This window comes from Papilio xuthus, unplaced genomic scaffold, assembly GCF_000836235.2.
Source record: "Papilio xuthus unplaced genomic scaffold, Pxut_1.1 DF828780.1, whole genome shotgun sequence".
Taxonomy (NCBI): domain Eukaryota; kingdom Metazoa; phylum Arthropoda; class Insecta; order Lepidoptera; family Papilionidae; genus Papilio; species Papilio xuthus.
In genome coordinates this window covers 5,233,038-5,259,578 of record NW_013529869.1, presented here as the reverse complement: position 1 = coordinate 5,259,578, position 26,541 = coordinate 5,233,038, and the positions used below count along the sequence as shown (strand labels likewise).

Sequence of the window (26,541 nt, the reverse complement as noted above, 5' to 3'; positions counted from 1 at the left end):
TGATTGCGACAACAATTAAAAACAAATAAACTTGAAAACACTATTACAACTCAATAAACATATGAATGACACGAGGAATAAAAATAAAAATCTGACGGTAATCTAAATGTCGATTAAGTAAAAATTTCTATTTTCTATTCTTGATTTGAAACAGGAATGTTTTAATTGCACCTTCGACCGGAAGAATCATAACGTTTGAGTGTGGGAAGATCTCGTTTGTTCCGAGCAAACGGCGTCGGTGTCGGCGCCGCGTCTGTCGGGGGATGTGGGGGGATTGTATACCCCGCCTATAAAATACTCACCATTAACGTCGATTAAAAACACGCCGTTATTATGTTTAAATCGTCGCGATAAACGATCACATAAAACATATAACAATGATACAATTCTTCGGTAATTTACGAATAATATAATAATTGTTTTTGTTAAATAGTTTTAAGTAAATTAACCAGCTTAGTTATCTAGTTCAATTGTGTTGTGGTCGAGCGCAGTCGGCGACATCGTAGACATTAGATCTCATACCCTGACCTGATCGTATTTACCTGTCCGACCTCACACCTCGGTTGGACAGGGCGAGGACAAGTGAGTGGGCTAAACGGTAAATTGTTATTCATATAATGTCAAACGTTTTTACTGAAAATGTATTACTGTCTAACGACTGCAGCTCACCTTAATTATAGAATAATAGAACAAAATGAGGCAATTTTCTCGGCCAAATGAACCATTTAACGAGCGTATAACGAGGATTACAATCGGTCCATGATTATTTGTGACGAAAAACCGACGAAATGCAGTCAGTGAAGCGAGCGCGACCTGCGCAGGCGCTGCTAGCTGCTACGTCACAAAGCTTCGAAATGCCGCCGTAACGCCGCACTAATGCTAGTATTACACGCGGGCAGAAAATTAAAGCCAAATCAACGAAGTCAACATTATCAGTAATGCACTGCTTCATTATTCTGCTCTTGTGGGAAACTAGCATAATGTCATAATAGGACCCCTGCAACGTTAAACTGTTAAATAGAACTGGACTCTAAGTTGGTTTTGTATTTTTTCTAACATCTACCGACTAATTAGTTAACTGAGCTTTTAAGACTATCGGCTTGAACATTTTTAAAGATAAATTAGTAACATTATTTATGTTCTTTTAGCCCGTGTTATTTCCTTTGTCTGCTGTAGATATGTTGTCTCCAAATCTGTACATTGCTAAAGGAATCTCGTACGACGCGTGTCAGTTACTTCTTTGGCAGTCATGCACGTGTTTAAATGTACTTAATTATGTATTATTAAGAGATAAAAACATAAGAAACGGTTATTTGTCGAAAATGAGCGTCCGCGTAATGAGCGTATGGACAAAAACTATACATAATTATATATGTTGATTCAATGGAATGCTTAAAAAAAAGAAAAAGTGTCTGGTTGTAACTGTATAACCTGACTTTTCTTTATGGAATCGATCTCAGGACTGTATTTTTTTCGATCAGATTTCTTACATAACTCATTTTCTACCCAAATCAGACAGTTAAATAAAAAGCAACCTATGCAGCTGTTAACACAAGAACAATCTGAGCACGCAACAGAACACAGAGACGACACATGAAGCAGGCAAGTGGCAGCGGCAGCGACTGTTGCCGCTGTTCTAATTACCATACGCACAGAAAGAATAATATCCTCCTTTGTTGCAGCAAACCTTGGAGACGGGCGGGGTCGTCGACCTCGACACTCTGGAGGCGAAGGTCGGTGAACTGGCGCCCAATGCCTGTCTTACTTCTACTATTTACTGTTAAAAAAAACTATTGCCTCTCTAACATTTTCGCACATCATTGTCGTTAGTAATTGGTGATAAGAAATATTTACGACAAGCAGTCCTTCTTCGTTCAAAGTAATCAATAAAGAGTCATGTTCTAGCATAAACTATCGTTTGATATCCGAGACTGGTTGCTCTGTAAAATATGGCAACGAATAACTAATTTGTGAGCAACTGGCAACATTTTATAAAACGTTGATAAAGCGGTTTATTAACCGTACATTATTCTAAGAGAATATATCGCGGTAAATATGGAAAACTTGAAAATGGCAACATTGTCGGGTTCATTTGCATTTACAAAGTCTATTAATGATTTCTTTTAAGTAGAAACCTGAAAAAGTTTTTATTTTACATCTATGACTACAAACCGAAGTAAATTGCTTAATTTTATTGATTTAACTCAATTCCCAATTCTGTTGCGGTTCTTTTTAAGTATATTAGAAATAAAAATTCACTATTAAATTAAATTTGTTAGCAATAAATCTAGTAATTACAAGCTAACAAATCTCTACGGGAGCTCCCTTATCTAGATCATTTGCATACAACTTTACATTTTCTCATACAGCACTGTACTTATATGTATGGTTGCATATGCAAATCTATCTGTTCATAATCGAAACAGATATAAAAACTTGTTATTGAAATATTTTACAAACATTTTTACCTCTTTATCTGTTGGTACAATAACCTCTAGTTGTTTCCACTTCAAAGATCGACCGTCAGATCATTTATATGCTAGAAATAAGATTAAATATTATTTTACATAATATGAACATTAAAAGTAAATTAAAAAAAAATCACATAATTTTAAGGGCACTTTGATCTTATTTCTTTTGAAACTTTACGGCTGACATGAAATCTTTAGTATATTAGTCGACGCATAGATAAATCGTTTTTGTGTTTTTTTTACATAAACCAACAAAAATATATGATCTCTTTATACTATAATAATTAGTGAAAGTCTCTGTGACATTTAAAGTATCAATTATAATAGCAATTAATATAATTCGCGACTTTCATATTGGATAGATTCGTTTTTGGATGAGACCTTTAATATACTATTATCCATGTAAATTAAATGTATTTTAAATTCATTTATAAGGCCTTAAAGTTAATGATATTCGTAATCTGCTCTGACAAGTTATAATTAGGGCATGAAATTAAACAAGAATAATTTTATGCACATGCAGTAGTAATTAAAGTAACTGTTAAACAGTTACTGTATTTTAACGGACAATCGTAAATGAATAGTTTAACTTTAAACTTAATTTTAATGTTAACTTCTATGTAGTCCATTTCGTTAAACAATATATTAAGCAATAAAATACATATTTAATAGCATATGTTTATAAGAGTGTAGTAAAATGTGGTTAAAATTGAAAATCACATGAATATATGGAATCTGTTCTTTCCTTTAAGAACAAGATTTACAGCCAGAAAAACAAACGCGGCGTCTTCTAAGTTGCTTTATCTGGACTTGTATAGGTTTTTTCTAGTATGAAGCAGAGGTCCTTGATCGTATAACATGAACTAAGTGTTTAAATTAAGCAACAAGCAAAGGTAACAAGGATAACTTACAAGGAATTACTTTTTAATGCCTGTATTATAAACGAATTTAACGATAAAAAGTTATTTCTGGTACATAAGACTTCTTTTTGTTCAATATTACTATTAAAATATTAAAATTAGTCTAAGATATAAATAGTCTAGACTGTGGTATAAATAGTAGTAAAATATATCTAATTTTGAATTCGTCAACTTCGAATGCTACTTAGTTATATAGTTTCCTACGTTTTAATGTCGTATATGAGTCAAGTGCGGTGAAGTGGCGGCGTCACCTTGCGCGCGCGCTGCCGAGCGGAACGGAGCGTGGCGGCAGGAAGCGACGCTAACGATCTCCCAAGCCCAAGCCCACGCGCTGGCCCACGAACATTGGCCCACGTTCACTGGCCCACGATCATTGAGCAGTGAACTGGCCCGCTGGGTGTAGTGTGGCGCACTCTAGCGTAATCTAGATGAATCGAGAGATGTGTTGTTACACTTGAATTTCATTTCTGACTTTCCAATATGATCACTGATTGAAAATAAAATAAGCTTTAATTACTGATAATGAGTTGGCATAACGCCTGTGTTCCAGTTAAGTATTTTCTCAACTTTGGCCTTTTATTTATGGTATTATTGTCTTGTTTTAAATAATCTTATACTAAAACTTTCATTAATGAACGTTATAAGTTATTCAAATCAGTTAACACGAAGGGAATTTGATCTGTGTACCACAAGAGTAATAAACGTGAAATATACTTGAACACAAACTTCAAAGATAAATCGTCTGAGCCACACCAAAGTTTTTTTTGTCGGTAGTCACTTGGAGGCTACCGTTTGAGATTTCTCATAAACCGTACAGTGGTCAGGTCATAAACCAGCCGATACTCTGCGCATGCGCAGCGCCTCCACACCCCATCATTATTTAAGCCTCTACACAGGAAGCCGTAAATCCAATGATTTCGATTTGTTTACTCATAAGTGGAGTTTTTTTAAATTTATGTAGTGGCTATTACAAGTTAGCTTTCTTTTTCATATTCGACATTTTTTGTTATGATTTAATACTCTACACTTCATTTACTATTACAAACATACTTAATAGCGACATAAACTAAGTAAAACCCGATAAATATAGCATTAAATCTCGGTAACTTGTAACTCCGGATACACATTTGAGCATTATTTAATAAGTTCGTTCTCTCTGTAACGACTTAATGTGTGGAATGAAGGAGAGATGTAGAGATAGCTGTGAATTAATTGAACATACATCAAGCTTACGTCAGATGCGCCGCGATAGGGGCCGCAACACCGACCGGCCGGCCAGGGCTGCCCGACCGGTCGGACGCACGGCTCGTAAAAATAACGGTTTCTAAAATAAATCTATTGTGACGTGAAACTGGCATTTAAATGTTAATATATCATTTGGTAGCATGAATGTAATCCGTTGCATAACAGTATCCCTCGGTCAACAATACTTATCAGTTTTAGTTGTAAACGGTTTTATAACAAACTTATTTATTAACCCTTTCAAAGCGCTTTAAATCGTTAATAGACTTAATAATAACAAAATTAAAGTTAAATAAAAAAATTATGTATCTTTAGATTTAGAATAAAATGTAATTTATAGGATGTGTTTTTAACTTGTATTTTAAATTATTGTTAAGAAATATTTCGCTCCGCAGCCCTGGCTGTAAGCGCTCTAGACTAGGGCTACTATTATCAGCTATTTATCACGAAGAATAGACACCCAGCGACATCTAGCGACATGCGGCGTTAACAATTACCAAGATGAAGTAATAAATTGCCACCTACTTGTTACCTATATAGTTAAGTATAGTATAGTTAACACACCATATTACGTTTAATTATAAAAAAATCCCCTCCTCGCTACTTTCCTAAGAAACAATTCATCTAAGAAAGAATTCCGATTCAAGTTTATTTATCAGTGTTTATTAGAATTTTTTTTATGAAAACAGGATGTAAAATTTAACACCATAAAGAACTTTGTAGTGTATTTTGTTTTTTTTTTATGTTAATTTTTGGTATTTCGCTTTGAAGTTCAAGTGGCAGTGCATTTTACAAACAAATGTCGATGACCAGCGCTCAGGAGCGAGGTGCTTGCGCTCGCAAATGTTGTTACATAAATGACCGCTCGTTAAACTCGACAACATTAAACGTTTTCTAATAATTAATAACATAATAACATACAATTTCGCTGTCGAGAGCACCGCACAGCGCATACTATTCCATTCATCTGCCATCTCTGCTATCTCGTTATTACGAATTGAAATTCTTTACTTAACTTACTACACACTTACACAATACTGAATGCATGTGATTTGTCTAAAAACTTGTAAGAGATAATTAACTAACTTCAACGCCAGCTTGTTAATTGTTTTTAGCTAATTATTTAGCTTTAATTTTAACAATTAAAAATACATACCTGATAAATGTGTTGTGTTTAGATGGCGAGCATCGAGGTGTCGCTGGCGGGGTGCGGGCGGCGCGGGGGCGCGCGCGAATTGGACGCCCTGCGCGCCGCGCTACTGGATAAGGATACACTTATACAGAAGTAAGACATGTCCCACTCACTGTTCGCGCCTTTACATTATGATATACATTCAAACGACGACAGAACATTCTCTAGCAATTCGATAATCTTTTGCCTAACATTTTTATTAATCCAATTAGCCTTAAGAAGCAGCTAAGCGCGTCGCTCAGCGCAGCGCGGCTAGCGGCACAGGCGGCGTCGCCGGCGGGTCCGCGGGGCGCACGGGCGTCGCGGGGTGGACGCGAAGAGCCCGCTGCGTTGTCAGCAGAGGAGCGGCGCGCACTGGAGGACCGAGCCGCAGCGCTCAACGCTGACCTGCAGACGCGTCGTGACAACATTCAAGAGCTCAGGAAACGGCTCGAGCACACACATGTCACCGAGTAAGGGATTTTTAACCTGTTATCAGTGGTAAAGCCAAGTAGAGATAAGTCGTTGGCTACAGATTAGTTTTAGGAGTAGTAACAACAGACGTTGGCTGCAGTACACTGTGGTGACGGTGTGACATGAGTGGTTGTTGGTGTCAGGAGTATCGACTCGCGCATCGAGCAGGCGGAGCTGCAGTACCGGTTGGGGCGCGAGGAGCTGGAGCTGCTGTCGCTAGGCGAGCAGGCGCGCGCGCTTGCACTCCTCATCGAGCACGCCAGCGCCGCCGCACGGCACGACAACACACTATACAGGTAACAAACACCACCAAATACTTCCTTCGTAGATATTTATTTCGCATACAAAGTTTTAGTGATGAGTTATATAAAGTAAAACAACTTTAGGAATTTACAAAACAGACGTTTTCAATTAAAAAAAACTAACATTGAATGATTTAACAAAGGAGCGGTATCGGAGCGATCAGTAGAAACAATTACACACTAATCTGTTGTCTGGACGCACGGCTCCATTGAAACTCATCCGATAAGCATCGTGTGAAGATGTGCCCGCTATGGAAAGCGGGCCGTTACGAGGGTTGCCAAACGCTACATAAGATAACCATGAACATTTCCTCCTCAGTGGTCTTCTTTCCATTGTTATCGTATATCGTATCCAGAAGTCTTTTTACTATTTGTTCGCTAGATAGCAGTGGTCATTTACCATTAGGTGGTCCGCTTGTTACTGCCAATATAACGTGGCTCAAAATTTCTAGGTTGTCTAATTTTAACGGGTACCCCTAGTAAGGTTTGATTAGAATCTTAACATAGTGTGAAGGGGGTGGAGTAGCGATGCTGCGCAGATGCAGTGATAGAGCACAACAAATCGCCTTCTGACGTATGTTACGACAGCGACCATTGTTGTACCGTGGGGGCGGGGGCGAAGGCGAGGGCAGACTTTCTACAGCGGACTATCGATGGGAATCATCTTCCCGAATACAGGTCAATCTGTCGATAGAAAGTACTTCGGATAAACTGCTCGAATCTTAATCATCGAGACAATGTAATCACTGCTACAAAAAAAAGTTATTTTTAATGGTATTTCTTCCAAGTCACACTATTGTTATATCGAAAGTGCTGGCACCTTAAAATCTCAGCATATCAAATAAATCTTAAAACACCCTTCAAACTTATTATTAAACTATTGTCTCTCAAGCCATACACTCAAAGGATATTAAATTACATTAGCATAATAGGCGCCATAATGCGTCATTTGCTAAATGTGCTCTCTAATGAAGATCGCTGTACATTACGCGCCGGATACGACAAAGCAGACGTGGACTTCGCCGCAGCGTTCGCTGGAACACTCCCACGCCATTACGTCGAGAAAAATGACTGTCATCAGTAATCACTTAATCACCCTTAAGCTTATGAGCCATAAAATGCCGTAGTACTTCACTTTGATCAAAATTAATTTTAATATAAAAAAAAATATTTTCTGAAAAAAATTGTAAAGGGATACAAGGTGTTCAGCAAATTAATGAAAATAAGTACATAAAAAAAACTGCAAAATTACATTTTATGTTCCCAGTTACTTAAGTACTTGATGCCGTCGACAGTTTGAACACCGGGTGCGAATAACGAGGTGTTTTTTGACAAATGATCAATTATCGCTGCTTACCCATGTTACATCAGTAAGCTAATGAGATGTTGGGTTGATACACGGAAAATTCTCAAGAAATCTTAAGTACCTTTGTAACGTTCATTAAATTTATCATAGTTCTGATAATCATAACCTTAAAACTTGCTGCAATAATAAAAAATACTTATGCAATAAAATGGATAACAATAAGTTTTGCAATAATTTTATTAATTATTTTTAAATCAAGATAAATGTGTGGGAAATATATTTCATTGTGTGGTCAGACGGTGGTTTAAAAAGAGTAAAGATTCGACAGTGAAAGTGTGATTTGTGAAGTCATTGGGGGCGGGTCGCGAACCTCGCGGCTCAGCGGTTACAATGCTACTTTTACTGCGCAGTCTAGCTTTCAATTCTCAACCATAAGTGTAATTATAATTTGAATATGCTAAGCAAACTGCCTAGAAACAAGTTGTCTAAGAATCAGGCAAGATAAACATATAAGTAATAAAAGATTATAATATAGAAAAATGTACTAAAGTTTTCCTTACAAAGAGTAAATTTAAGCCAATTTACAAAAAAAAATACTTGCGTAACACTTAACCATTATTTTAATTGTAATTGATATCTGAAGTATCGGCACTTACTTTCCTAGTGACGCCTTAAATATACATCTTTGAATAAAGAAAACACTATTTTAATTCTACAGTACATTGTAAAATCAACTTTAAAACGTGACAAATACGATATCAATACCAATGTATAGCGTCTGTTCCTTAAGGAAGATGAGTAGCTCGTGCTCGAGCGCAGGCTTTACCTCTTGTGGCACTCGTATGGATAAATCAATGGGTACTATGTCTGGGTTCGATTGCAAATCGCTTATAAATAATGCATCTATCGTATACCTTTAGCTGAAGATGGATGTGGACGGTGTGGTAAAACCTTCTTTTAAAATAACCTACAATATATAAACTAGTCATTTTAAAGCATTTAAATTAAAAGCAGAAAGAACATTCTGATTTCGGTATAAATTAGATATAATATGAACACATCAGGAGCAATAATTAAGACATTTTTCCATCGTATTAAATTTCTCTATATACGAGAATTATTGAAACCATTAATGTACCTAATGTACCAATGAATAAACTTTAAACAACAATAACATGGCAGTGTAGCGCCGGCATCCGACGGGCGCAGTGACTATGACACAGGTTCACAGTAATCATTTGCATGAACTTTGCACACCCACGCCCACATCGCCCCTTACATATATATACTAATAGTTGTGTAACAAAGTGTAGCTTGTAGCAAGTATTATATTATTTATGTTTTGAACATTACTTGCTTTTGCAATATTGCAATCGAATACATTCAGACACCTACTGACGATGTATATCGTAGAAAACACTTTGGAATACTATACTATTGTGGGAGTCACAGCCGGAGAATACTTTTTCAAATAAATCATAGTCTTCTTTAACTCATATATTCCTTTTAGAATTGTAAACAACAACTTTTTCAAAAACACCGTTGTTACATTGTCTTTTTCATTTCCCGAATGCCAGAAAAACATGGCCGTCATCCAGACGAGCAATTACAATACTTTTAATTTACGATAACGAAATACCGTCAGATAATTAACAGGATAAGTTGAATACTTCTATTTTATATTTGAGAATCAAATATTTAAATAATCTTTTGGATCGTAATACAAATGATTAATGTTGTTATATTAAGTAAACAAAAGTGTTATTGACTTATAGCATAGACTAAATAACGTTTTAGGTTAAGGAATTACAGAATATATAAAATGGCTTACACTATACTAATTTTCTTTATGTCAAAAATATATATGTTTAAGATGTTATAATAATAATAAGCACATCTTATTTATTAAGAAGGCAAACGCTTAATTTCAAAGTATTTATGACTAGAGATTGTAGTTACAAATGTATTTGTTGTAATTCTGACAATATAATTAATATAATACCATTACATTTACTCGTTTAAATAAACTCACAAAGTTTCAACACCAGCTGCTTGATTTCACTTTCATCGTATGCGAGAAAAATTGCAAACACCATAACAATGTTTAGGATTCTACAATCGAACGCTAGTTTACATAAACTCTAGATGCATACAAACAATTTTTACAACTAAGTAGAAGGATTTAACATAATCGGCTACATTTCTCAACAACAAAGTGTAGCCAGTGGTAGTTATGCAAAAATTGCAAGTAAAACATAAGAATCATCCTGTAGAAATAAACAACAATGGCAATAAAAGGCGCCATAGAATCGCGGGGCGTGGGTGTCGACGCCGCGACCTTTCGCGCCTTAGGTAACCATGATGCTATTCCTTGGTGTTAATGTGAATACTGAATATAATTAAATCGTTCATACGTTTGTCTTTCTTTATTTTTCTCGTACATGATTTATTTTACTAAAAGCGTGATCGTGAGTAAGACCTTATTCCTTGTTGCAAAAATTGTGCAAACAATGAAACCGGTTAGTTTGATCGCTGTTTAGTTAAATACATCTAGACTTGCGCGCCCCGAATCTGTCTCTGACACTAATACCGACAATACACTCACTTTTATGTCATAAATGAGCTTTCATTTATTATACGAGCTGAAGGGCTAACTGCATAACGCAAGACGTCACACTCGTATAATAAATTACTATAAAAAATTATTCGGAAATTCCTAGATCAAAATGCAAATTAATTTAACTTATTAAGACTAATTTGTGTAATCGAATTTCATCTACCGAGTTTCGTCTTGCACAATTTTCATAATATTAATGAATATTGTATATGTTCTTAGATGATATTTCCTTTTTTGACGCGACCAATTCGTGGTAGTGCTGATATACTACGCGTAAGTAATCACAATTTCAACACTCACCATTGTAATGAATAATTTAAGTAGTATGACATTAAAAGCACAGTGATAATTAAACCAGTAATTCCTCAGAAAAAAGATTTAAATTATAGCTTTTTATTTTAATTTTAAACACACAATAAAGTTTAAAGAAAATGACTTGTTAACTATCAATAAAACTTAGTTGATTATGCAGGTCAAGAATCAATATTAATAGCACGGCAGAAGCGTGGCCACCGCGCGGTCACTGCTCTTGCGGCCTGACTCGCGACTCGCGACGCTCTACAGCACACCGAGCACAACACACTCCTGATACATGAGCCTATCTACTAGACCTAGCCACTATCCTTAGGGACATTATATCTTTAATCTAAGTCCAACTAAAAGCGTACAACGTTATTTAACATTGGTAATATCCTAACTGATAGAGTCAGACGATATTCCTCACTCTGTATATTCCAAAGTGTAAATTGGATTTCTTATAATTTGGTGTTAGAAGAACGCAATATAATCATTGAAGGTAAAACAAAGAGAGCACATTCATGAAAGTTAAACTGTATCAAAAAAATCTTAAACTCGATAAAAATTATACTAAAAAATTTCGATATTTATAAATAAGGATAGATAGTAAGCTTGCTGTTTTACCTTTTATAGATCATCCGAAAAATGGTAACTTGTTGGATAATTGGCATTCCAATCACCTGTAATAGATATCTTTACGACGTTACGTCTTGTACATAGTTGAAGTTACCTGAATACTTTATAATAAGGAAGTGCAAAGTAGTTTATGACGGTGAACTTGCTTACGACTGCTGGGACGGCGGCTGCCGACAGTAAACAGTATTAAAATAATTAAACACTACTGTACGTCGGTAACTCTAAATGTTAGACTTTGATATGTCTCTCACGAACTACTTAAGTATAAGTCTCATATAGTCACAAACCACAAAACAAAACATTAAACGCTGTTGGTTTAATTTTACTTTGTTATAATTCCTAGTTTGAAAGGAAATAAGCCTGTAAGAATCTGATTTTCGAAGCCGATACATATTAACACATTTCATCGTTCCCGTGTCCAGTTCATTGTCATCCATTATTTTTAGTTTTAAATAAACATTAGGAAATTACCTTTATCTTCTCAATTTTAAAGTTATTGTCAGTTACCTAGCTAAAATGTTATATTTCAGTGTGGTGGAGGAGTGCGGCGGTCGGGCGCTGTTGGTGTGTGCGGAGGAGGGCACTGGGAGCGCGAGGTGGGGTGCAGAGGCGCGCGGGGCAGGGCTGGCCGTGCGCTGGGCCGAGGAGCACTCGCCGCTCAGACCGGGAGACAGGTGTGATGATACTATGAACATCTTAAGTATTATATGCCCTAACATTTTAAAATAGAAATGTACAATTACAATATCGTAAAAGCTGCATTCATTTCTTTGTTAATAGTAACGTCTCATAGTCCTTAAATTATTGAAGTTGAACAGGAGTGACTATAAAAAATTTGCTCCTACTTGTAACGTTAAAAATAGAGCAAGAACCCGGAACGCAAGCGCGGGTAATAAAATTGGCGATGTCGGCCGCGATAGAGCCGTACGTGGCGCAAGTGACCCAACGTGACCCGGCGCCGGCGCCGACGTGCTGCCCCGTACTGCTAACAGAACAGATAGCGCCCCTTCGCTTCGTTAGTTGCAACCTGATGGGTCACGATATAAACAAGCTACGAGTAGAACCTGAACAAGTTATTTATTTGGTCAGCCTTAGTACGTATTTATTACAAAAAAAATATAACGATTCATGAAACCAAAGTGGTGATAGGGACAAATTAAGATACTTCCATAATCATTCAAAGATTCCATACGGAATCGTTACCGCTAAATAAAATATTGTTTTATATTTCGTGTAGGTTAATAGAAGTTAACGGCACGTCGATGGTGAGCTGCAGCAGTGAGGAGGAGCTGCAGCGCGCGCTGTCCGCCGCCCGCCCCGCGCGCCTCCTGCTGCTGCGCGACCAGCGCCCTGCGCACCCCCTACACTCCCCACACGGTCCACCGCCGTCCAACACATTCACACATGTCAGTACTTCTCATTTTAACTTACAGATATAATATTTTTATATCGAGTCCTCTTTAAACGGTGGTATCATAAACAAAGAGCGAAGCGGCGGCACTGCGGTCGGAGTTGGGCGCGCTACGGACGGCGGCAGAGCAGGCGGAGCGCGCCAAGGAGGGTCTGCGAGCCGATAACACGCGCCTCACGCACCGAATCTCCTATCTCGAGGATCAGGTAGCCGAGCTGCTCTCCAGGCACGCGCAGGTGCGCTCAACAATTCTATTTTTTATAAATCAATTTATCAAACAATATCTCAAAGGCTCATACACGTATATCCAATTATATCTAATTCATTAATAAACAAACAATTTTACAGTTGCACCCGGTGAGCAGTAGCGAAAGCTGCATCACAGTCAACAAGACGAAGAAAAACGTGACGAACATCAACATAACGACGGAGCCACAGCAGCCGAGCAGGCCGAGCCCAAAGTCCGAGGTGCAGGTGTTCCAGAAGGGTCCCGACATCACGGCCATCGTGGCCAAGCTACCCGGTCTGGACGCCTCCGAGGTCGACCTCCCCGTACTGCGGCCGCGTTCCAACGCCTCGGGCGCCTCTTCGCGTGCCGCCGTCTCGCCGCGCGCCTCGCCCGCGCCGCAGCGTCGCGCACATAGCTCGCACGGACCAGAGTCTCGCACGGGCCGCGTCCGACACTCCATCTCGCACCATTGCATACACGCCGCCGTCGACTACGGCGCAGAGACCGACGCAGCCATTCGCATGATCGAACGAAACCAAAGACACATGGAGAAGCAGCGAATGAAAAACGAAAGATTCAATAAATCGCAGACCGAGGACCGTTTCAGATCCGACAGCGACTTAGACGGCAAAGACTCGCATTCGACCGGTCGCTCCTGCGAACCGAAACATTACGAGATCAAAAAGGCTGCCGACAGAATAGAAGAAAGCATAAAGAAGACTAACTGGGCGGAGAGAAAAACTCTATCCATCATAGAACAGCTGAAAAAATCGCAGCGGCTGCGCAAAATGAAAAAGAACGACAGCTCCGAAGATATTCAGCTCGAGTCGGACAGGCATTATACGTACCACCGGATCGACGGCAAGGTACTCGAGAACGCGCACAAGTCTAGTCGTAGGTCATCGAAAGTACACTGCCGAAGCGCAAAATCCTCGGAGTTCGAGTCGGAGTGCTCCGATTTTCCGAACGGGGATATGTACAGCAGCTCGCCGAGACTGGACTATGGATCGGAGAGCTGCTCGACGCGGACGAGCCACAACAAGCGGGGAGAGGAGAGGCGCGAGGACGGCAGGTCGCGGCCGACGCCGCCGCGCAAGCCGCTGCGCCTCTCGCTGCACAAGGCACGCAGCGCGCACTCCATTCTCAACGGTAGCGAGTCCGAGACTCCGAGCAGGCCACCCTCGGAGACGCGCACCGGCGACGGCGGGCCGGACTCGCCACACAAGCGGCCCGTGAAGCGAACGTACGCGGCGGACCGGTGGGCTCGCGAGAAGATCCGGGACCCGTCGCGCGCCACGCCGCGCCCGCAGCGCAAGCTTCTTCACGGGTTAAGCGCATGCGAGGCGCCAGCCGCCGACGACCTGTACCCGCAGTCCATGCACGCACCCGGCTCCGCGCCGCCACGACATAACGGCCTCGCGCACGCGGGCAAGTGGTGCTAGCGCCTCGCTCCACATAGATTTCGTAACAATGGACCATAGAAATTGAATCACATTATCTTTTTATATTTGTCAGTTGTAATAAATTCAATTAAAACGATAAACTCTCAAGGAATTTATGTCTGCCTATGTGAAATAGGAACAAAAGTTGAGTACATCTCATTCTCGATGTCATTGGGACTCTTCTGATGTGTTATCGTTGCAAAAGGTGTACAAAATCTTGCCCCAAATATTTAAAATGTATTATATAAGTTAGCTACCTCCGGTTTAAATAATTGTGACTGTAAGGACACGGAAGGATTCCTCGATTGTCGATACTCATTGCCAGTAATAAACATTCCATCACTTGTTAAAATATTAAGAGAATTTCTGTACATATCTTTATTAATGATAAGGCCCACCGTTAAATACTCACCTGTATGTAAACTTTATTTATATTAAGAAATTAAATAATTTCCAACAAAAATGTCAGTTGTTTTATTTTTTTCTTTTGCACACATTAATAATGTTCATGGTATTTCCATTTGTCATTGTTGAAATGTCAAATAAAACAGCATTCCATAATAAAGTTGGATATTTATTAGCAACAAAACAAATTACATTTTATAATATTTACAGGAATAACGGAACGTGTAATGATTACAATATAATAAGATAAAAAAGGGGAGGGGATGGGTCCTTAACATCTTGAAGTACACCCTGACTATGTTTCGCGCTAACACTTACAAAGTCCTGCACAGCACCAATTCTTGTCTGTTCACAGACATATTTAGTGGTAAATCTTATACATTTGCATAAAATTGCTTAACAACACAAATAATTTTAACTGTAATCTGTAAACATACAATAAAACTGTCACAATATAATTCATTCATCAGTTCGCAGAACAAAATCCATGTGTTCCAAAATATTGTCCGAAACAAATCAAAAAATATTTTTAAAATGGTTTAAGAAAATTCATGTTTTTATCAATATTCCAAAAAAAAAAAAATTACACAATTCCACTCTACATTTTATGGCCTTACATATGAAACAAGAAAAGAAATTTATAAACTCTACGATATTAAAACAATAGAGACAATCAGTCTTACTAAAAGTAACCTTTTCAATCGCTATGCTGTCTGCCGGACAAACATTAGCAATATCTAACTAAATAACCGTAGATTTACACTGCTCAAACACTCATACAAAAATATCTTTCCACTCATTCAATATAATTTATAACAGGTATTCGGGCAGTGGATACCCACACTAACTATTTAATATCTATATCAACCATTTAAACATATTCAAACCCGTACTGCAAACATAGCCAGAGATTACCAATTCACCACAAAGCTGGCACACCTCTGTCTCTTCACATCCATACATACTCTTCAGTTACGGGGACCTTCATCTTCTGTTCTTTTTGTGACTAATCTAAATTTATAAGGTAAATACATCTATTTGGTAAGTAAAATAATAAAAAGACATAATTATTGCTTTAAAACAGGCACATTCGGCTGCTGTACTGTACTCTTGTCTCACTTTATTGACTCAATAATGAAACAATAATGTCTTAAAACTTTTCATATCTATATTATTGATTCCTCTTCGCTATATCAAATATAATAAATCGTAACAAACCTTAAACATTTTATATATTTATAGATAATATTTACATTTAATATAACTTTCAGAATTAATTGATAATAATATTTGATCAAGTTTAATATTTGCTGAGAGTGATATCAATGCAAACTAATGAATGTTAGTCAGGTGCAACAAACCTTTTTACACTATATAATATTATATCTTTTCTTTTAAAATTTTAGCTTACATTATTATTTTGCAACTCTGTAACATAACCTCACAAAGTTGACTCAGAGGGGTAGGCAGAGATGGTACAATTCCATTTGGTATCTATGAACATTTCTCGAAAAGCTCACTTCCATGATTTCTTAAATATTTTATTTGCTAACTCTAACATCCTACGTATGGCAGTTAAATTCTATAAAAGCATCATTAAAATTTACATATTATGGTTTTTAATTACCTCACGCCTTAGTCTTGCTATATTGTTGGTGATCCCTGCACGCAAATTGCGTTATTACAGTTTTAATTCAAAGTACTGGTTTATTTAGTTATTATTTGTCATGGCTACAGTTCCTAATAATAGCGGAATAGGTAACTTTGAGTTTGTCGTAGCGGCCAATCTTATGATACATTGCAAATTACAGTTACTTCAGGGTCCGGTTCCATTGTTTTTCGGCTCGCCATTGATGATATGACGTGTTTGAGAACATATTCCAATGTTATAATACAACTAGATGTTATAGTTTTTAGTACCCACACTGTGGTCTACAATGTTTATGCACTTTCTTTTCTATTATTTTTTGCTTTCTAGAACTAAGTTTTTCATCGTACAGATGTTTGTGACTCGGCGAGTGGGGTGTGTTGGGGCGTGTTGGGGGCGTGTTGTGGGCGTGTTGTGGGCGAGTGGGGGGCGGCGGTGGGGGCGGGCAGTCTAGACGGGCAGAGCGCGGCCCCAGTTGACGTAGATCTTGAGCTGCTGTGGCAGCGGCAGGTTGTTGATGGCGTGGCGCAGCAGACGAGCGCGGCGGTGGCGGCGCACATCGCTCGCCGCGCCCTCTGCGGCCACTCCGCCCGCTCTGCGCGCCGCCCGCCGCCGCAGCTCGCCCTCAAACTCCGAGGACTCCTCCTCCGTGGAGGATGAGGGCGCCAGCGTGCGCAGCCGCTTCTGACGGCGACGACCTGGTCGACACGCCACTAACGGTCAGAATAGAACTCGCGTGGGAGTGATGTATATGACATATATACTGTCTAAAGTTTTCGCATAATGGAACAAATCAAAAACGGTTTCAATTTGGGGTCTTTTTAGAACGTATCTGGTGATGCTGACGTCCAAGGGTTTAGAAGAATGTAAAACATTAGGCGACCGCCTCGTTTACCCCTTCTATAAATAGAAAATTATTTTAATTGTAGAGGACTGTTCTGTGAAAAAATAAAATAGTGCTAACCGTCTGCGAGCGGAGGCTCGGTGTCGTCGGAGGCCTCCCCGGTGTCGGAGGCGGCGCTGCGCTCGGTTTTCCCCTGCGAGGAGCTGGAGGGGGAGTTGCCCTCGCCGATGCCGCTGTCCAGCTTCTGTCGCTTCTCCTCGGAGCCCTTGGAGGCGGACTCGGTGTCATCGTCGCTGGAAGGCTCGCGGCGACTCGCCGTGCGCGATTCCTCCCACTTCATGTCGGAGGCGGACAGGCCTCGCTGATGCTCCGCGTCCTCCAAGTGGAGGTCGACGTCGGCGGGCGTTTGGCGGGCGGCGGGACGGGGCGGCGGCGTAGGCGGGGTCTCGCCTACATCCGCCACGTCGTCGTAAAACTCTACGTCTACGGGGAACTGGGACGAGGCGTCCCGTCGCCCCCTCGGCGCTCCCGCGTTCCCGATGGAATTCCGAGAGCCTACCCGTATTCTATTTTGCGGGGCGCGAGAGTTTTCGGCGGCGGGCTCCCACTCCGACTCCGACTCGGTGCTGTCGTCGGTGGAGGAGGCGGAGTTCGAGTTGTCGGAGACGGGGTCGAAGCGCAGCGCGCCGGCCACCCGGTTCTCGCCCATGCTGAGCACGAGACTGAGCAGGGCGTTCATTTCGTTGGCGCCATCCTCGCGTCCCAGGTCGTGAAGCGCGTTAAAGTTATCTGTGACACAGTATTAGGATTACAATCGAGGAGGGTCGCTGCGAGAGCGAGAGCGAGAGGGAGAGCGAGAGCGGAGAGGACGGGGCGCTACAGTAAAGTGAGACTCACGCACGCGATCCTCGCGAATAGGTATGCATAAGCGTCGCGGGCAGCGGCGTGCGTGTCGGGCGATGCGCGGGCGGCGGAGCGGCGGCATGCGCACCTCCTCGCGCAGCTCGGGGTGGCGGCTCAGCACGCCGCGGTGCAGCGCGCGCCGGATAGCGCCGCGCGACAGTACCTGCAGCGCGGGCGGCGCCTGCTCTTCTGCAACCATTGCATTATACATTTATGTTGCGAAAACGGAACCTTCAAAAATCCTTAATTTTTATAACATTAATTAGCACCGAACTCGGTTATACCTAGCGTGACCGTCTGTCGGGCGTGGGCGGCGTCGTCCTCGTTGGGCAGCTGCAGCGGCGCGAAGGAGACGTTGAGCAGGCTGCGGGTGGCCCACTCGCGAGCGCCCAGCCGCCGCACTTGCACCAGCGTATCGTTCAGCGGCATCACCAGGATGCCCCCGATCTTGGCACAAATCTCTCATTCACCTCCCGCCAAAACCAAGCGTTACACGGAAAATGGAAAAAATACAATTCGTTATTACGTTTTTCGCATTCGAAGTGCATTTCTGGTTACAATTTAGAAAGATGACATAATTTTTTTCCCCCATTTTTTCGTTCGTTTTTATGTTTGTACGTATGTAAATTCCATTGTGCCGGCCTAGAGCCTAAAACCGATTTTGAAAAATGAGGTTTCATTTAATTCACTTCTTCCTGCAATGTCGTAGTGTTATTGAAACATAACTTCTATGTTGGTGTTAAACTAGTTTGAATTTCACTCGACATCACTTTTCACGTACCTAAATCAATTTTTAAGTTTTTTCACTTTATTCTAAAATAATAAAGTATTTTATATAAAAATCATAGTATTTTAGTTAAAAATGAACATTTTAAAATGTTTGTTTTAAAAAGCACTCAACACATGGTGCTATTCACAAGAAGAAGACAATAGCTCATCTTATGACTGAACAAGATACAATCCTGGAATGTATACAATATTTTATACCCGTTTCATTCAACATCTACATATCTAAAATAAACAGTTATAATTTCTAGTAAGTTCAAAATACATAGGTTTTAACAAAACATTACCCTTATGAGCTGCTTCAAGTAGAGGGCATACTCTTCGGGGCAGGCGGCACCGCAGTAGACGCGATCATATGCGGCGGGCAGCGGGGCCAGGCACAGCCCATTGCCTAACCACAAAATGATCTATTTATTTATATCTCATATAACCACTACTTTATCACAACAACACATGTCTATAAACAACTCCATTTCTCACAATTTCCAAATGGAACGGCACACCCTACAATTCTCTTTCTCATTAATTTGTTCTATTTCAACAAATTATTGACTTCATTAAACTAATTGCCAGTCATCAAAAAAGTTTTTTACATCATGCTATATTACTTATGCTACTAATACTCACCATGGAAAAATTTTGGTTCACAGAAGTCAAAATCATCTAAAGAAGATGATCTTTCAATGAATCTTTTTTGCATCATGACTGCATAGTCCAGAACCTTGGGATATATTTCGACCCCGTGGCTGATGCCTCCGGAACCTAGCACCAGCCCAACCATGGTGCTCAGGTACCCGGTGCCAGAACCAATGTTCAGGAATGACTGTCCGGCTTTAAATTCCAGTCCCTCCATAACTTCACTGTTGGAGAGATGTGGTCATTATAAAAACAATTATACAGTAAACTATATCTTGGTGCCAATGTTTTTTACCCAACATGTAAATAAATACATTGTAATAAATCTATTATGATTGAAAAAATTTACAATGAAAAATGAAGTTTTCTTCACCATGGATGTTGACATTCACAATTACATAAACAATTCTTTGTATAACTTCAGTTACAATTTGCAGATTTTCTGGCTGATTGACAATAAAGCAAATCTAAGGACTCTTCCTAAAACAGAGAGTGCTGTTGTTAAGTGATTGACAATTCCAGATGGAAATGTTTACCCCCTGATTAAAACACCAATTTTTTTCTATTTTCGAATTTCATACCTACATTAATCTAGTGTTTTCACCATAAAGGAAAACACTGTGATGCAACCTGCATATATCGACGAAGTAATTAAAAGTTATGTGTGAAATCTACCAACTCGCAGTGGGCTATCGTGATTAACTATGTCCTAGTCACCCAAGACTTGGTAAGCTTCCAGTTCCTTTGTAAGGACATATGTGATTGGACCACGACAATGACATACCTGTATATACAGGGCGAAGACAAATGTAAAAATCCATTTCGCCAAGCAATATCCCTATAAGCCCTGTCTCTATCACCAGGAAGCATATAATTTCCTCTATCAACAGCTCTGAACACGCGTTCCACTTCTGGTGTCCGGATGTAACTCGCTTCCATCAGATTGTCCACCAACTCATTGTTATTACGTCCCGAGCTCACGGCACCACCCATATTGCTATTTTATCACTACAAGTTAACGTTAAAAAGACCTAGTCTTCAGCTGAGAGTACGTGACGTCACAGTTGTTTTTCCACATATTTTAATGCCCATCCTATTCAAAATGGGTCTCAGTAGAATGTGGCAAATTATGTCCTAGGAATTATATGCACATTTATCACTTATATATGTTTATGTGAACTTTTAATAAGGTTTACAAAAATGGAAACGCAAAACCACTTAATAAAACCAAACAGACAGATTGTTTTTTTTTAGCCACAGATGAAAGATGAAAGTGAACTTGCTTTTTGCTTGCAACCAGAGATGAACAAGGAACAAACATAAACTAAACCGAAGAGTCAAAGAGTAATACGATTTGTATTGTAATTCTTTTATGTTGTCATATACATTTAAGGCATCCGAACAAAAATGATGTACGTTTGGTCAATATAAGTAAATGATATGAATTGGGAATATCTACAAAAAAAATATGTATTTTGCAACGTGGCTAGAAATGCGAATGCGATTTGCGATGATTCGGCACTATTCTATAATCTACGGTAATATTGACAGATAGGGGGATAGGCGTCAAGTCGCAATTAAAATACGTGAAAGGGGATGTGATCCAGTTGTTTTTGAGTTAATTCAATAATTAGTTTTAGTTTGTTTTACAGTTAAATTTTTGTAGTAAATTCTAGTGCTTACAGTGATTGTTGCAAAGACTAAACAAAATTTTAGCACAGTGCGTTTACACAATCACTTAACATTACAGGGATACCTAAAATTGTGATTTGTTAGTGCCGTATATAATAATTGTGTGACGCAATAAGCAGTTCAAATTGTTTGTTGAAATGGCTGAGACAAGTGAAGCGCAGGCCAGTGCGTCAGCTCCCGGCGGAGATGGCAGCGAGGATGACAAACGTGATGAGCGAATGCTGGAGTGCAACATCTGCCTCGATACAGCTCGGGATGCCGTAGTCAGCATGTGTGGACACTTATTTTGGTACGAAGTTAATTAAGTGTTAAAAAAAAACATGATCAATACTTACAAAGTTCATAACACACATACAATCTGGTTACCTTTAACACTTGTTCAATTTCAAACAAAGTTATAAATGTTTGTTTTGCCCCATCGCCTTATCATTTTTCGTACCTCACCCAAGAGTTGGTCACATATCAATGAATCTTTTTGTTATGAAATGAAGATTAATGATGATAAGTATGAAGCATTGGTCACTAAACATTGCTTGAGTTACATGATTTTTGCCTTAGTTTATCATAAAATACAAAAATGTTGGCCATGTAAAGACTATTTCCAGTTTGGCTCCACTTTGCAGATGTCTGTTGTATACAAAAAAAATTGATAATAGTAAATTACAATTTTATTCTATTATTAGATGTCTTGATCCAACATGCTTAATTACAGTTAAACTCCATTTAAATGACCTCACACTTAAACACAATGATGAGACTTTTAAGTCTTTTTTGCTCCAAAGAACAATGCTATCAATATGTTCAACAATATTGTAGATAGCGCTGTATTTAATTATTATGTTACCTGCATTTACCCTTATTATATGATGTATTGCCACACACACCCAATACTGTTGTCATTATAGAGTCTAAATCTAGACCTTTTCCCCTTTCCACCATTACCTTATTAGAAAATTATGGGAAGAAGTGAATGTATGGGTGTAAAATAAGGCATTTTCACACTTTTTAACATGTATGGTCATAGTAATAAATTATTAGAACTTCTTGAAACATCTGAGGAATTGTAAAACAATATCATCGTTGGTAGATCCATCAAGAAGCCTGTGTCATAATAACTATTTATTGCAGCTGGCCCTGCCTGCACCAGTGGCTGGAGACACGGCCAAGCCGGCAAGTGTGCCCCGTGTGCAAGGCTGCAATCAGCAGGGATAAAGTCATACCCCTTTATGGCCGAGGGAACACCAAGCAGGAGGACCCTAGAAATAAGGTTGAACCTATTAATTATACACTAACAAATGAAAACTTAGAGTCTTTAAATTGTTACTTAAATTGATTCTTAATGTAGTTTTAGTATAATAAATTGACACTTAGTGACTGCTTAATTTATAATTGAACTGACCAATGATTTAGTAATAATGATAGTGCAGACCTTAAAAGCTAGGTCACCTTTTATTTGCATAACAAGTGACAAACAGTATTAATAAGTTAGGTATACAACACCCAATGAAAAATGCCTGTTTATTCTCACTTTACAAGGGCATTGTAAGGACAAACCTTTGTTTTTTTTATATTAAACATAAAAAAATGTATATTGATGTTCTGTTATCTGCAAGAGGTCGACTCACAATGTTTATGTATGAGAACAATAAATCTGGTATAAATAAATTGGTTTGAAATCATACAAAAACCTTTTTATATAATGATAATAATTTTTTTACATTACAATAGAGAGGCATACAATTACTCGGGTGGTTCAGTATTTCTTTGATGATAATTATTTGCAGTTTGTATTAGCAATTAGTGGAGACAGTTTATTAGTCAGCTATGTTATCAGGGAGGCAGGAACATAATATAACATTTTTCCCCTGTGTTGACCTCATCAGTTCAATGATCTCTCGCCCTTTGCTAGTAAACCAATATATTAACATATTCTATTGTCTTTTTATGAATGCCAGGTGTAATGACATTGTTTATGGATTATGGACATTTTGATTGTTTACACTGTTTATGTATTCATCATACTTAACACCTGAATATTGAATTAAATCTCAAATATAAATGGCCACTGAATATACATGTGGATGATTCACTTCAGTTTTAATAAATTACAAACATGCGATGTGTTTTATCTATGTTTTTATTCAAGAATACATAGTTAATTGGTCTTAAAATGTTTTGCTTTTGTAAACAATTAAAAATATGAAATCTTTCCATATATCTTGGCGACCCAAGGTCATCGGCGCGATGCGCAGTGCCCTCCGTTGCACCTAAGATTGTGTTTTGCGCAGCGGCTCGCGCGAAGTTAAGAACCGCCAAGAGTTCTGAATACAAGAAAAATTAAATTGTACCATTGATTTGGCTGGTAGAAATTTGAGTATTTATAGTAACCTTGATACCTTATCGTAAATTAAATTGTTTATCATGAAGTGTGCTATCTTATAAAAGCAATATGACGTAAGTCTGCGCATCTGCGGCAAAGTCTGACAAATTCCACATCTTTAGGCTTTATTTTTTTATGGGTTAACAAAAAAATACACAGATTACAGGTTCTCATTTAACTCGGTCCTGGGATACTTCTTTTGCTAATACGAGCATAACATTTGCACAGCTCATTGTATTTGTCGGATACAGTTATTAGTAATACCATAATAGCTTAGTATGTTATTTGTGCTGTGTGCATTGTGCAGGTGCCGCCGCGGCCGGCCGGGCAGCGCTCGGAGCCCGAGAGCGCGGGCGGCTTCCCGGGCTTCGGCTTCGGAGAGGGCTTCCACATGTCCTTCGGCATCGGCGCCTTCCCATTCGGCGTCTTCACTTCCACATTCAACTTTGGCGACCCGCGCCCCAGCCCAGGTCTGTTCTTACATTGCTAACAATACAAGGCTTTAAATATGCACCGCTATTTTCTTATAGTAGACCTTAGCAAACAAACAAGTGATAGGTGACCTTAAATCGACGACTTTGTTCAAAGAAATCCGCAATAAATTAAAAGTTTACAGATGCGTTGCCTAATTGTTAAACATACAGATGACGAAGAGTGAAATAACTCGTAGAATGGGACTCTCGTGGACACCTAATATATATAGTTTAGTTCGATTTGGTTTACTTACTTGTCAATAATAATTTCTTCTATTAATAAATTATAATGTTTATATCTTGGCATCAACAATAACCAGTTCAGTTATAAATAAATAACTTGATGTAAAGTTTATTCCATTTTTTTGTGTGCGCTACATGCGCAGTGCGTCGCTGCGGGAACCGGTACGAAAAATATACCGTTGCCACATCGTCTCGTAAACATGTTGCACATAAATATAGCTTTTTAGTCTCAATAGTTTAAAGTAATAAAATATCTGCAAATCGCGAAATTATTCTAATTTAGAGTAACGGTAGCTCACGAATGCTTTGCAGCTTGTGGGTTCAAACTCTATACTACGTATTTATAAAATCAAATTCATTTTAAGAACAAGAATTGTTAGAGAAGGTATACATGCAATGTTTTATAGGAATTATGACTAAGAAATGAGTTTCCATTTTATCAGACACAAAAAAAATGGCGCCGCATAATAAAAATAACGTGTTTTCAACACGACTCACTGACATTAAAGAATTCGTAGGCAACTTGAGGGACATTTACATGTACCTCGCATACCTTTGCTCGAGTACTTGTGTTTTATTTTCACAAACAACAACTGTGTATTCATCACACATTCGGCAAAGCGAAGGCATTGTTGCCGCACTCGATATTTTAGCAGACGAATTACTCGCATGATACAACCTCGCTCTGTGCCGAACATCGCGATTGTTCCGGCTAAAGTCTGTGTTGCATTTTTATCGCTTATAATGCAACTATATAATGAAAAATAACTTGAATAACATTAACCTTGAAATTATACCAACCTGAGCACAATTTTTCGATACGAACAATAGCGCAACGGTATTCGGTATAAGTCGAGCAAGATCTCACCTGTCGACAAAATGTTGTCAGCCATCTTGATTATCTTATTTCTTACTTATATTATAAATGCAAAAATTATGTACGGCTCGTCGGATATAGATGAAATTTGGTACAAATGTAGAACATAGACTGGAAGTACAGTCAGCGTCATATAGATCGTCACAGACAAGATATGCAAATATATAGGTACACCAAAAGTATTCAATTATATCGGTACAACAAAAGTCCTCAAAATAATAGATACATTCACCCTGCTCAAATACATCGGTGCATACACAGCGTCAAATATATGAGTACATGCAAGATGCTCATATATATCGTAGCAGCCACAGCGTCATAAGTAACGAAGCAGTCAAGGTGCGCAAAAATATCGGTACATTTGACAAAATTGAACTCTATCTCTATATACTTGTGATACAATTTGGAATAAACTACTTCTGTTACATTCATTTGACACTTTGCATCAAACCATTTTTCAAAATTTACTAAAAGTGTTCGACGCGGATGACAGATATTAGGTAGATAAAACCAACAACAAATTTAAGTTTGTCATCATATATGCTAGTTTGGTCTCGTGGCCTTACCGTTCTCCGCCGTTGGTACGTAAGGTCGGCGGTTCAAATCCCAAGCCACTATTTTTTTTTGATATTTAAACTTTTTAATTTTAATATCGAAGCACATGTAATTAAACTCTATCGCCGTAGTTATTAGGTACTTTTTGATATTGCCTTGGACTAATGAGTTTGACCGTTAAAGTACTTTTCTATTTCAAACAAAAATGAAGGAGATAAAGCGATGCATTGTACCGGTAAAAATAACACTTTTACTTTTACCTTTTACTGATACTGATTATATTTAAGAAACAAAGAAAAAAAACTGAATGTCAATATCCAAACAACATCAAATTTTTGGTCGATTGCAATAAACATTCCAGTGTGCGTGGGCGCGCACACATATGTAGATAATTGAAATTGTCGAGCAAAATTTACATTAACAAATTTTTACTGGTTATGAAAAAATAACCCAGTGATTGATAAAATGAAAAAAAAGTAGCCTGAGATTCGAACCGGTAAACTTACATATTACGGCAAACATACTAGAATACTGCGCCAATCTAGTATTATATATATTGTGACAAGGCAAAATTTGATATT

At 38.8% G+C, this 26,541-nt stretch overlaps 3 protein-coding genes across 3 annotated transcripts; 2 read left to right on the top strand and 1 right to left on the bottom strand.

Moving 5' to 3' along the window:
• Positions 1–1,687: 1,687 nt before the first annotated feature.
• Positions 1,688–14,965, top strand: sprt (PDZ domain-containing protein sprite). The gene is made up of 8 exons (XM_013327041.1): positions 1,688–1,733; positions 5,812–5,918; positions 6,038–6,277; positions 6,422–6,574; positions 11,967–12,110; positions 12,674–12,842; positions 12,922–13,083; positions 13,196–14,965. Exons 2-8 carry the CDS (start codon positions 5,812–5,814, stop codon positions 14,516–14,518), a joined length of 2,298 nt encoding a protein of 765 aa, XP_013182495.1. The 5' UTR covers positions 1,688–1,733; the 3' UTR covers positions 14,519–14,965.
• Positions 14,966–15,071: 106 nt separating this feature from the next.
• LOC106128383 (uncharacterized) lies at positions 15,072–21,029 on the bottom strand. Its single transcript, XM_013326748.1, has 7 exons — positions 20,525–21,029; positions 19,732–19,964; positions 19,392–19,495; positions 18,603–18,765; positions 18,313–18,507; positions 17,536–18,204; positions 15,072–17,269 (listed from the first exon to the last, which is right to left on the bottom strand). Exons 1-7 carry the CDS (start codon positions 20,731–20,733, stop codon positions 17,022–17,024), a joined length of 1,821 nt encoding a protein of 606 aa, XP_013182202.1. The 5' UTR covers positions 20,734–21,029; the 3' UTR covers positions 15,072–17,021.
• A 121-nt stretch (positions 21,030–21,150) lies between these two features.
• LOC106128384 (E3 ubiquitin-protein ligase RNF185) lies at positions 21,151–25,498 on the top strand. Its single transcript, XM_013326749.1, has 3 exons — positions 21,151–21,721; positions 22,561–22,699; positions 24,120–25,498. Exons 1-3 carry the CDS (start codon positions 21,570–21,572, stop codon positions 24,300–24,302), a joined length of 474 nt encoding a protein of 157 aa, XP_013182203.1. The 5' UTR covers positions 21,151–21,569; the 3' UTR covers positions 24,303–25,498.
• Positions 25,499–26,541: the final 1,043 nt, after the last annotated feature.

Excerpts from the sequence above, each read along its gene's own strand:
- LOC106128384 (XM_013326749.1), top strand. The coding sequence starts at position 21,570 with ATGGCTGAGACAAGTGAAGCGCAGGCCAGTGCGTCAGCTCCCGGCGGA. Across the intron at positions 21,722-22,560 it reads ATGTGTGGACACTTATTTTG|CTGGCCCTGCCTGCACCAGT; the intron begins GTACGAAGTTAA and ends TATTTATTGCAG. Across the intron at positions 22,700-24,119 it reads AGGAGGACCCTAGAAATAAG|GTGCCGCCGCGGCCGGCCGG; the intron begins GTTGAACCTATT and ends TGCATTGTGCAG.
- LOC106128383 (XM_013326748.1), bottom strand. The coding sequence starts at position 20,733 with ATGGGTGGTGCCGTGAGCTCGGGACGTAATAACAATGAGTTGGTGGAC. Across the intron at positions 19,965-20,524 it reads TCTTCGCCCTGTATATACAG|TGAAGTTATGGAGGGACTGG; the intron begins GTATGTCATTGT and ends TCTCTCCAACAG. Across the intron at positions 18,508-18,602 it reads CCGACAGACGGTCACGCTAG|AAGAGCAGGCGCCGCCCGCG; the intron begins GTATAACCGAGT and ends CAATGGTTGCAG.
- sprt (XM_013327041.1), top strand. The coding sequence starts at position 5,812 with ATGGCGAGCATCGAGGTGTCGCTGGCGGGGTGCGGGCGGCGCGGGGGC. Across the intron at positions 6,278-6,421 it reads GAGCACACACATGTCACCGA|GAGTATCGACTCGCGCATCG; the intron begins GTAAGGGATTTT and ends TGTTGGTGTCAG. Across the intron at positions 12,111-12,673 it reads CCGCTCAGACCGGGAGACAG|GTTAATAGAAGTTAACGGCA; the intron begins GTGTGATGATAC and ends TATTTCGTGTAG.